Source organism: Fundulus heteroclitus, unplaced genomic scaffold (genome assembly GCF_011125445.2).
Source record: "Fundulus heteroclitus isolate FHET01 unplaced genomic scaffold, MU-UCD_Fhet_4.1 scaffold_531, whole genome shotgun sequence".
Classification (NCBI taxonomy): domain Eukaryota; kingdom Metazoa; phylum Chordata; class Actinopteri; order Cyprinodontiformes; family Fundulidae; genus Fundulus; species Fundulus heteroclitus.
Genome location: NW_023396958.1, coordinates 71,418 through 83,364, shown reverse-complemented (window position 1 = coordinate 83,364; position 11,947 = coordinate 71,418). Strand labels below are relative to the sequence as shown.

General features: G+C 45.3%; 1 protein-coding gene across 1 annotated transcript; it reads right to left on the bottom strand.

Annotated features, from left to right (window-relative positions):
• Nucleotides 1-8,612: 8,612 nt before the first annotated feature.
• LOC118561025 (mitogen-activated protein kinase kinase kinase 9-like) lies at nucleotides 8,613-10,442 on the bottom strand. Its single transcript, XM_036132734.1, has one exon. The coding sequence runs from the start codon at nucleotides 9,411-9,413 to the stop codon at nucleotides 8,613-8,615; it is 801 nt and encodes a 266-aa protein (XP_035988627.1). The 5' UTR covers nucleotides 9,414-10,442.
• Nucleotides 10,443-11,947: the final 1,505 nt, after the last annotated feature.

The window sequence follows — 11,947 nt, the reverse complement described above, 5'->3', positions numbered from 1 at the left end:
TCTTACCAATAGCATCGCATTGAGCCGTAAACTCCATTAATGGAGTAAAAATGTTTTCAGATGAGCCACAGTTACAAGTTTTAGTCAACATTAGCAGAGCGGTGTTAATAAGCTCTGAAAAAAAAAAAAAAACCAGAAGCATCTTTGCCCTCGCTAGACAGGAGAAATATTAAGCCGGGCCGAACAGAGCAAGGAGAGCAACACAAGCAAGAGGGGAAACCCCCTCAGTTTGGGGGCAATAAAAGAGTGGCGCTCCTCTCTGGGAGATTAAATATGAACGGGACAAAACAGAACGAGGGCTTTGAGACCCTCCGAGTCCGAGCCATTCTTCTGGCCAAAGTAGCCTAGCAACCGCTGCTTGACCGGTCCATTGTGTAAACGTATGTTAAGCTTTTATCCCTCATTAGCAACATTCCTCCCCGCGGGCCGGGATTTTACAGATTAGGTTGAAAAACACAAAAGAGATTGGGACAAATCTCGCTGACTTCCAACATATTACTTTACAGTCCAGGCACTGATCAAATGCGAGCGCGTTCGGCTGCGTGGAGCGTGTGCGCGACCGAGGAGGAGGAGGAAGAGCGAAGTTTCTTTTTTTTTTTTAAGCTTTGTTCGTTTACTGTAGCCTTCAAAACCCTGGTCTAGATCCACGTTTATAATGTCAGCAGAAAGCAGACAGAGCGGCACGACTGGAGCAACTGTTGAACCCTTATTGCAGTGATTAGACTCAGTCGACCCCCCCGTGGAGATTAATCTCTTTTCTATTATCCTTTTAGTTATTTAAAGCCAAAACAAACAGACAGGCCCACAGCAGCAGATGCAACAACCTCTCTGAGCGCCGTCGTTCTGGGTTTTGTTTGTGTTTTTTTACTGGGAAAACAACTCAACACACTGCAGGGAGCCCTTTGAGTGTCAGAAAGAGGCTTTTGTGAACCAACTGTCCTGCTCCTGACCAAACACACACACGCAGCTCTCATTTAGGCACAGCTCAATCTGGACTACACATCTCCAGGCTTCTGACCCTCAAACCTAGCTTCTACGTGCAGGACTCCACGTTGACAGTCTATGTCAAACTGTGTGGGGACAACTGAATGCTAAACGCTTCAGGTGAAAACATTTATGCTTGTTTTCTCCTCCCAGGGTCTGGCATGAAGCCTGTAGGGAAAGATTTTCAGTGATTTCTATATGCAGCTCTCTCTGTTGGAGCTTCGGTTTGTTCGCAGGGAGGTGGCAGGACAAACACGGTGTCTTGTATTTGCAGCACTCGCACCCGTTTGGGGAAGAGTGTGTTTATGTGTGTGTGTCAAGCACACATCCGATTAGCTGCAGCGAGTCCACACAACAGCTAAATCCTTTTGCACCCTCTGGTTCATGTTTAAAGAACAAATCTTAATCTAAACTGATACAATTTCTGGATTTCGACATGTAAGGCCTTTGGTCAAGGCAACGCTGAATACTAGAGACACTAAAGCTTGGCTTATGCTGGACGTGCGTATGTTCCACGCGGACACGAGATGCGCTGAACAAAGCCGACTCAACTTTTCCAGCATTTATACTCCGTTCGGCTTTTTCCAGCTGTAGCCAATATTCTCCAAGACTCTAGGGGGCAGCATTGGGCGCCTACGGCTAGCGTACACATGCAGCAGTAGAGACGCAGTGGTTTACAACATTTTTAATGCCTGCATGTGTCTTCCGTGAGTGACAGTGATCTATTTTTTTTTAAGAATTGTTTACAATCTGTTGGTCGTGGTGATCTTTTAGTAGAAGCTCTTCCTCGTCCGCCATTTTTCTCCGCACAGGACATTCTGTGTAGTCAGAAGATTTCCTAGGTGTGCGGTGCAGAAAATGAGGGCCGCTGCACAAATTGTTCAGTAGGTTTATAGCTGCACTGATGCACGTTCAAGAGCTTTACTGACTTTTCTATGTCGCTTTTAAACATCTGTGTCGTTACGCTCATTAAAAACGAGTGTAACGGTCTCATTTTAGCGTAACTTTGACAACTTTCCGCGCAGGTGAGAATCCTGCTGTTTTCTATAAAACATGTTGGCTTTGGCAACCTTCTTGAAATCTCAATGTTAAAGTCCAGATCTACTGGCTCAGCAGGGAACTATGCTTAGAAATACTAAAACTCTCTCTAATCATACAGATAAGATGCTAAAAGACAATTAAAATTGTCAGCTCAATTATCACCTTGCTGATGCAAGAGAAATTTTGGCTGCAGAGCTGTGCAACACCGACTCATCTGTCTCTCCCACACAGGATTTGTTGCCTTTTATAAGGCTCCTGTTCGAGAAAATAACCAAATTAATTATTTAACAATCTAACACATACCAACAAATCAGAGCTTTTTCCTCCCATATATTAAACTGGTCAGAGCTTACCTGGAACATAGTACTGGAACTGGATGGAGATGATTTTATTTATTTAACTTTTTTCCATAACATAGAAGATTTTATCATATTTGTACATTTTCAGTAACGCAGGGGGAGACAGTTTTCTAATTTTTTGGCTGTTTAGATTTTTTTTTTAAACTTATTTAATACAAACAACATACAAAGCAAATATTTGTCAGAGCTCAATTTGTTTTTAAATTGGCCACATAATTTCCAATCTGTGCATCGATATAGCCTTGTGATATTATACATTAACAATCAGTTTTATTCCTACAATTAAACTGTATTTCTCTTAATTTACTGCATGTCATGGACTTCTAATACATCTACAATTTTCTAGTGTAGAGAAGCATTAGTGGGAAGATTTTTTTTTTGTTGTCATACTTGCACTATGTAGCAGACCGCACAAACAACCTCGTTAGTCACAGGATCCTCCACATTAGTGCAACACGATCTCTTTCAAATCCTGCTAGAAAGTCTTAACCCAGAGCGCTGGGATAGTCTGGTATGTGTGCATTTCACAGGTTTTGTCCCGACATTCACACAGCGACTTTCACAGCTGGAGATAAACAGACATGGGTCCGCCGGAGCTGCTCCCCACATGGCCCCAGGCTGATGGGATTCTCCGACCACAAAAGGAGAGAGAAATGGCGTTTGGAGTCACATTACACCCATAAACACACCTGAGCTGAAGCCTGTGGCCTGTGTTCTCTGGGTATGCGACTCAAACCCCCTTTTTTTCACTTCCAGTCCTTTCCATTCATTATTCAGTCCTGGGAAACTAAAGTTTGCTGGCCTCTTGTCAATTACCAGAACTGGAACAGTAGGCCTGCTGCTCTGTGAACCAAAATCAGCTACATGAGCCTGTTGTGGTAGGGAAAGTCGCACAGTATCCAGCCTGTTCCTCCTCGCTTAATCACCGGCTTAGCTCCCTTAAATAGTTATTCTGTTATTAAGCACATTCCTTCTGCATCTTTTACTGTCTGTGGCTGTGGAGCACATGTGCTTGGTAAATCACGGACTTTACTTTAACAACCTTTCGGCCTGAGGTGGAGAGGGGGCTGGGAAAGTTTATCTGTGTGTTTTAAAGCATAAGGGGTCTAGAGAGCAAGGAAAGTGGCCCAGCTGGGCAAACTCTTCACCTTATTTCACATCCTCTCGATGGCTCCCCCCCCCCCCCAAACCACCACCACTTCATTGCATTTTGAACCCATGCAAAGGAAAAAAGGCCCTGGACGGTGCAAGTACTGTGGGGAAACATGTGGATTATGGGGCTGCAGCACCTTCAATTACCGCTGGTATAGCAGTGGCTGGGAATTCTGTACTAATGAGCAGAGAGCTTGAGATGTTTTTAAACATTTCCCACTGCCCGGTTTCATCAATTACAATGCCTTGCAAGAGTACTTGGACCCCTGAAACCTTTGCACCCACTGATGTTACAATCCAGGGTCCTCAGCGGGATTTGTTTTCTTTCTGGTGCTGTGCGGTTTTTCTCCTTCAGTACGTTTTCACGCAGCGGGCGCACCGTTGCATAGTGCGTCTCGGTCAAACTAATAACAGCTAGCGTTAGCTTGTGTTGTCCGGTAGGTTTATAACTGCGCCGGTGCACGGTCAAGAGCTTTACTGACCTTTCTACGTTGCTCTCAAACAGCCGTGTCGTGCTGTTAGCCTAGCGACGGACTAATTTCACTGTAATTTTGACGGCCTGTTCCGCTGAAATGTGCCTGAAATGAAGCGGAAAGAAGGGAAGAAAGCCTGAATATTTCTAACAAATAAAACGTCTAAAAAGTGTGGTGTGCGTATCTATTCAAGCCTCTGGGTCGGTACTTTGCAGCTGCAAATCTTCTGGCAGGTCTCCACTGGCTTTAGGCATTTAGAAACTGAGATTTCTCCCCATCCTTCGCGTCTGCTCCTTCTGAAGGGAAACGTCCCCACAGCACAGCGGTGCCACCACCGTGTATGGCCAAGCGGAGAGGGCATGTTTATAGTGACACTTGTTATTGTTATCCTGCCAGCACAGATTGCACGCAGGCCAAAAAGTTCAATGTTGGCTTAACCTGACCAGAGCGTCTTCTTCCACGCGTTTCCTGTGTCACGTACGGAGCGAACTGGACAACAGCTTCCGCCTCATCATTCTTCCATTGAAGGCCAGGTTTTGTGACACTTATCACTAGTAGTTTTCATGCTAAGCTGTGGACCCACGACCCAAATCCACTCTTTTTCACGGTAATGTCAACGGCCCAATTCCGGTCTTTTCACCCCCCTAAAAATCCGATTTGTGCCACTTCCACATGTGGCACTAATTCGGATTGGTATGGGATATTTTTAAAGCGTCCGCAGTCTGAACGGTCATGTCGCATCTTATCCGTCGCTCTCTCTGCTCTCACTACACATCCTCACACAGCAGTACCCGTTAGCTATCCATAAAAGACCGCTGTTAATAGCTGTACTGCTTTCCTCTTACTTTACTTCATTTTGCTATGATGTGGTCGTAATATTGCCGTTACTCAACAGTACGGGGTTCCATTTGGGCCAAAAATAAGTTCACGTGTCTTGTGATGTGTTCATACGTCAATGTAAGGTGTGTATTTAACATGCTTATGTAATGGAAGCTGTACATGTAGTGGGTTTAAGTGTATATGTGAGATGCATATGTTGTGTCTATATGATTGTGTCTATGTGAGATATCACGTGCATATCATGAGTTGTTCACTTTGTCCTCATGTTATGTTGATGAACCTGTCATCGTCTCCTGTTGTCATGTCATTTCATTTTGCTGTCGTTCTCCCCGTTACCTGGCCGTGTTGTCACGTGACATGTGGTTCACCGACGGTATTTCAAAATGTGCGTGCTTGAAATTATAATCTTTTCATTCCACTGTATGATTAGGTGACATCCCCGATTGGGATTGTTAATATCAGCAGATGAGAAATTCAAAAAATACATGTTTGCTGGTGCACATTTTAATGGCATTGAAGCTCAACCTTGCTGCAAAAGGAGGCGTTTGTGTCAAGGACTCTTATTTTGAAATACTTCCAGTGAACCAGAAGTAGTGTGTACATAGTTTTAACATGACCACAGTGACCAGTAAGTGAGGATCCAAGGCATATGCCTGAGCTAATTGGAGTCAACAGTCAGATTTAAAGGACGCTGTTACTGTTGTGACATTATAGATTATAAATTAAAGATGAGACAGCCAACCATTCTGTATGAGGAGCGAAAGCAGACAGTGACAAATGGAACCAGATGACATCAGGTGACCGCACAGCCAGGTGGCAGTAGACAAAAGCACCCAACAGTGTAAAAGCAGTGCATGACGATGTCACATGACAACATGGCCAGAAAACGGAGAGGATGACAGGCTGTAACAGCATAGGGAGACGGCAGAGGGGAATGACAGGTTGTACATACATAAGCACGTTAGATTACACACCTTACATAGACACATTAACTTATTTTTGGCACAAATGGAACCCCATACCTTCTAGAAACAATTTACATTCACTATTTCTTCTATAAACAGTATGTTGCTGTGTGACATCTCCTACTTTTGTCCGCACATGCGGGTTGTTTTGCGGTCTTGAACAGTTCAGACAGAAGTCTGATGGCGGTCAAATTTAATAGTAGTATGAACGGCCACCTCAAAAAAATGTATGGGCAGGCATTAATGCAACTGTTTGAAGCCTAAACAAAACAGTTGCATTAATGCCTGCCCATTACCGTATTTTTCGGACCATAAGGCGCACTGTGAATTAACACGTCTATGTGTGTCTTTGTCCAAATATAAAGGCGCATTAAATATTCTTCCTAAGTGTGTAATTTCAGCCCCTCCGCATACACAGCTCTCTCCTGATAGGGAGACTATCTGTCTCTGCTGGGAGGACAGAGTAGCTGGACTACACTGCCCTGTTTCTAACATAAGGCCAAAATAAACGTAACTTTTATATATTGAATTAACTTACTAGGTTTATTGTTGCTAGCGTGTACTCTGGGCGCAGGCTGCCTCACATAAATGCACTTCTAGTTTAGACATTACAGTCAGGCAGTCCTGTAGACAGCTCAGGGGTCCGATCAGGTAGTGACACAGTGTACCGTTAAGGCCCATTCATACCTCACGTAAAAGATGGATACAGATACATGTGGAGTGTTTCATATGTTCTAACCGTCGATTTCGTCCGTATTTTGACACGAAAATTGGGAGCTTACGATTACGGACGAAACGGATCAATACGGAGCAATACTACCGGAAAAGGTGGGGGCGCTATTGAGTTTGTAGTACAAAATGTCAACAAAATCACGAAGAAGGTTATTAGTCTGGGCTTTAAACAATGGCGGGATTCGAGGAACGACTTGCGGAGCTTGTCTGCAACTACCCACACATATATGATGTGTGGTGTCCGGGGCACAGGGACAAACAAAAAGTTTAGTTACGGAGCAAATACAACAAAATCACGTCTTGGACCGTCGCCGTGTTTGATCAATGACGAATTATTGGCTCCCAGCACTGCCACCTAGAGGAGATATTGGTTATTGCGCACCCCAACGAACGGAGGTATGAAGGAGTCAATGGATAGAACGTACGGACAGATATACGGACGTGTAGGCCAAACGTAGGGTAAGAATGGACCTTTATGCTCCAAATATATCCACTGAGCGGAGCGGCTTTGTTGCTAACGTCGTACGTACACATTGACACATTTTTGAGCACATTGTACCACATAAAATCGATCAGGAAGCACAACGGTAATCATATATAAGGTGCACCCACCATCAATTTTTGAGAACATTGAAGGGTTTTAAGTGTGCCTTACAGTCTGAAAAATAGTGCGCTCATTTTGATCTTTTACAGTTTTGGTCTAACCGTAACCAACTTTTTCAGGCATTAAACGGTGTGCTGCAGGCTGTTGTACCAGCCTCACTGTACTTTGCACCAAAGAGAACGGTGCTTCAAAAGCAAAAGCTCAAACCCCAAAAATAGCAATCCATATCAAAATAAATGGAAACAGAGTAAAAACAGAAAGAAGTGTAATGCATGCATGGTTACACAATGAAGGCAAGAACTGATCGGAGGTGTTATTGATTAGGCGACTTGTGAAAACAATTGATTGTTCTGGGTTTTATTCTGAGGGCTTGGAGTAAGTGGGGATGAATGGATTGCTGTGAAAGGATGCTTCATGTTTTAAATTAGAAATCTGAGCATTCTTTTCCTCCCACTTCACAGTCAGGCTCTACGCCAGGGGTGTCAAACATACGGCCCGCCGAACAATTTAGTCCGGCACGGTGGCTAAATGCATTATCATTATAACAAAAAAAAAATAAAAAAAGAATTGTTGTCTTAATGCCAAAAAGAGCTCATCAGATTTGACTTTCACAAGTGGAGCCGTACTGCTTTTGCCATAGTGCTCCGCTTGATTTATGACTGTGAATAGTTTTATTATGATTCATGCGGGGGATATCTCAAATGATATGGACACTACGATGGGAAAGTAGGAGAGCAAAGAAAGAACAAGAAGAAAAAAGAAAATATGAAAGAAAGAGGAGATAAAAGGAAGAGAATGATAAAACAATTATTGAAAAAAACATGTACTTCGTTTAATTGAAAATATGCAGTTCCTATATTGTCCACGAGGGGCGCTGTGTTTTAATTAGCAGATTAAGCTTCAGGTGTGGAAAAAATTAAATCATTTCTTAATTTTTATCTGTTTGATGTATTTTGCCATGCAGGACAGTGTTTTTAAGTTCCAAAAAATTTGAATAAATGTTTTTCAACATTGTACAATCACTGTGATCAGTTCTTATGCTTAATGCACAAGTAATTGTTTAACTGAGTAAAAGTATTGTTGAAATTGCACATACCTTTATTAAAAATGCTGAGGTTATTCATAATATATTGTGTAAAAGTGAAATTCATTTTATATAAAAATCAACAACAAGTCCACTTTTATTATGAGTTTACTCGTGTGGCCCTCTTGAGATCAGATTAAGCTGTATGCGGCCCCTCAACCAAAATGAGTTTGACACCCGTGCTCTACGCTGTTCTGCTCTTATAAATAAAATCCTATCGTGCAAAGCAGGTTTATGCTGAAACTTGTCAAAGGTGGAACCATCCATTGGGCTGGAATACTTCTGCAGGTCACTATAAACACACACAGCAGCACACAAGAAGAAGAAACGACCACGCGTGGGTCTTCTGTCTGCAGCACACACACACACTCCCACTCTCTACTCACTGTTACTGGACTTCAGGTCGCGGTGGATGATGGGCACCACGGCCTCCTCGTGCAGATAGTGCATCCCGCGTGCGATCTGCACGGCCCAGTTGACCAGGATGTGCGGAGGGATGCGCCGTCCGGTCAGCGCCCGGTTCAGCGTCCCGCCTCGGGCGTACTCCATCACCAGGCACAGGTTGGGCTCCTCCAGGCACACCCCCTCCAGCTTGATGATGTTGGGATGCTGCAGCATGGAGAACAGCTTGGCCTCCTGCTGCACGCTGGCAGCGGTGGCCGTGATGTCCTCGTCCGGGTCTTGCCGGGCCGCCTTCACCGCCACCTCCTGGTCTTTCCACGTCCCCCGGTAGACTTTGCCAAAGCCGCCCACGCCGATGATCTCCTCCAGCACCAGCTCGCTGAAGGGGATCCGCGTGGGCGAGCTGGGGACTCGCTCCGACGCCCCCGCCGACCCGCTGGCCGCGGGGAGGCGGTAGATGGCGGGCTGGTACGTGACATAGTTGGAAGGGAAGATCCCGACGCGGTGGTTCAGCTTGCCCGTCCACCACCCCTCGTCCCCGGAGATGGCGGCGTCCTTGGACAGGACCTCCACCACGTCCCCCCTCCGGAGGCTGAGCTCGTCCTCGCCGCTCGCCTCGTAGTCGTACGCGGCGGTCCACAGGGACCGAGTGGGACACAGCGGGGCAGAGTGAGCCCACGACCGGACGGCCGGGCACTCTGTCCAGGCATGTTCCCCGGTCCCTCCGCCTCCCGGCCGCCCTTCACCGCTTGGGAAAGCGGCCTGCGAAACATCCATTTCTCGGTGGCCGTAGCGGCACCATAGGGTGCAGAGCTTCTAGAGCTAAAAAAAAAAAAACTTTAAAGGGGTAAAATGTAACTTTTTAAAACACTCATACTGTCACATTAGCGTAGAGAAAAGAGGGGAAGCCTCCCCGCAGCACCCAGCGCCGTCAGACCGTGTCCAAAGTCCTGCTGGAGGGGGGAGAGAGCGCGTCTACCAGCGAGTCTCCACGTCGCCACTCCGGTAAAAGTATGAGGGTCAACGAGCAACCTAGCGAGGCTGCTCGCTAAGATTAGCCGAAACACGGCTCAGCGAACCCCGCCGCTTCACGGGCTGACCATTAGGAGCGACTCAAAGTTAACCATTACCCGCTAAAGTGGTTCCTAGAAGCGGCCGACTGATATCCCGATGTCCCGGGGAACGGAGCGAAGTTAGCCGTGTACCGACGGAGCGAAGTTACCGAGTCCCCGCAGGTGCCGCAGGAGGTGCACCTGCGCCGTCCGACCCGATAGAAAAAGCAGACCCTGCCCGGGGCTGGAGTCCCGTTCAGACGCGCAGGCAGGCAGGCAGCTCGTAGCAGTGGAGTCGCTAAATGTGAAGTCTGCCTGCTGGTTTGTGGACTGTAAACACAAACTCCCCGACTGCATTCCAGACTTCTTGGCTAGCGGGTTAGCTTAGCATAGGTCAGCCCCGTTGGCTGGCCGGGGAAAAGTTGCTCCGCTTTATAGACCGCTTCACCCAGAGTCTCTCCTCCGAGTAGGTGGGGAAAGCCGGGCAGCAAACGAAAAAGGGCACAACACATATTTAACAAAAAAAAACTTATCAGAACGCAGGTCTGAAACGTGAAGCAACAAGCCCTAAACTTTAACCAAAACAATCCCTCCCACCGCCGCCGCTGCGGTCGCTCGGCGGAGTCGGTGGAGTTGTGGCTGGCTGCCCTGGAGTCTGAGGACGCTGCCGCTGCCTGCTGCGCTCCGGGCCAGCTCTGCTGCACGCTGATTGGTGGGCTGCGTGACACGTGACAAGCGCAGCACTCGGAATGGAAGGAAGGAGGAGCCACCGGAGGAATGTCTGTGGAGAGCGCGCTTTCATGGAAATTATTGCAATAGTGAACTATAAAAGCCCGAAACCAACCCCCCACCCACCACCACCACGTACGCAGACGCATGCACCACTGACAATAATGACATACAGCCATGGCTGGGAAACTACTGTCCATGTGAATTACATACACATTACATGTAGTATTATACAATATATTACAGGGCTATAATCTCAACTACTGTATAGGAAGCCATACATATCAAAGCATGCTTGCTTGGAATGGTATGCACGGTGTGGCTTGATTGAACGCCTGATATTCCCTCATAAAACCGCTTGAGTGTGAGAATGTGGCAAGCCCTTTTAGCACATAATGACAAAGCAAGCTCTTGAACTCATCTTCAGACATTAACCCCCCCCCCCCCCCCTTTGAGTTGTGCAAATTCCATAAAAATTATATTCACATCTTTCCACCTAAACTTAAGTTTGCAACAAGAAATAGAGCTTCTTTATTCATCTATATTCAATTTGATAAAGTATCTAAAAATATAAAGATGGCGTCACAAGCAATGTGTGGTGCCGTGTTTGCAATATAGGTGTTGAAAATTTAATTGCAACTTTTTTTTATCTCCTATTTTCTCTTTTCTCACAGAAAACTGTATTTTCTTACACTGAAAATATTTGAAGCTACTTTTTTGCAACTTGCCGTAGTTGCAGAAAAGGGGTGTGACGTTTTGACTGCAAAGTCACCTTTTAAAACTACTTTTTAAATTTTTACTTTAAAGCAGTCAATAGTCAGTCTGCGTATTTATTGAAGCCCTCCACGATCTCAATGACAGTGTCTACGGTATATTTGAGATAAACTTACTGTACCTATGCAGTGCCTGCTCAGTATGAGGGATTGCTGCAAAGCCATGGACAATGTACTACGGCTCTACACTCATTCAGGAGGAGTGAATGCTGCTTATCAAGACTTGATGCAATCTGCTGGGTTTTCTTGGATAGGAAGCTATGTGTTGTCTTTTTGAAATATAGAACAACCACATCATGTAGCACAGCTTTCTGTGCCAGTTTTTACTGATGCAGAAAGGGCCGTTGTGGTCACAAAATCTTTCTTGAATTAATTTAATTAGTTGCTGATGTGATTTATTTGCTCTATAGTATGATAAAAAGAGGGACCCTTTCATTAATGTGATTTTGGAGTAATTACTAATTCTAGTCTTAACGTTAACAAGCGAAATGCCTATATTAATCAGTTGCATCAGTAAGGTTTACAAAGTATTTTGCGGCAAAAAAAAGAGACAGAAGTTAAAGAGATAATTCAGGAGTTTTGAAGTGAGGTTTTGTTAAAATGTCATATACAGTTAATAGCTTTCCTCATGTTAAATAACCTTTTTGATATCTTCGTTTAGTATAAATCCAGATTAGTTACAGCAGAGACTGGGGCCTGTCTCCAGTGAGATGCGAGAGATGGGTCACACCCTGGACAGGGAGGATGTAACATGATG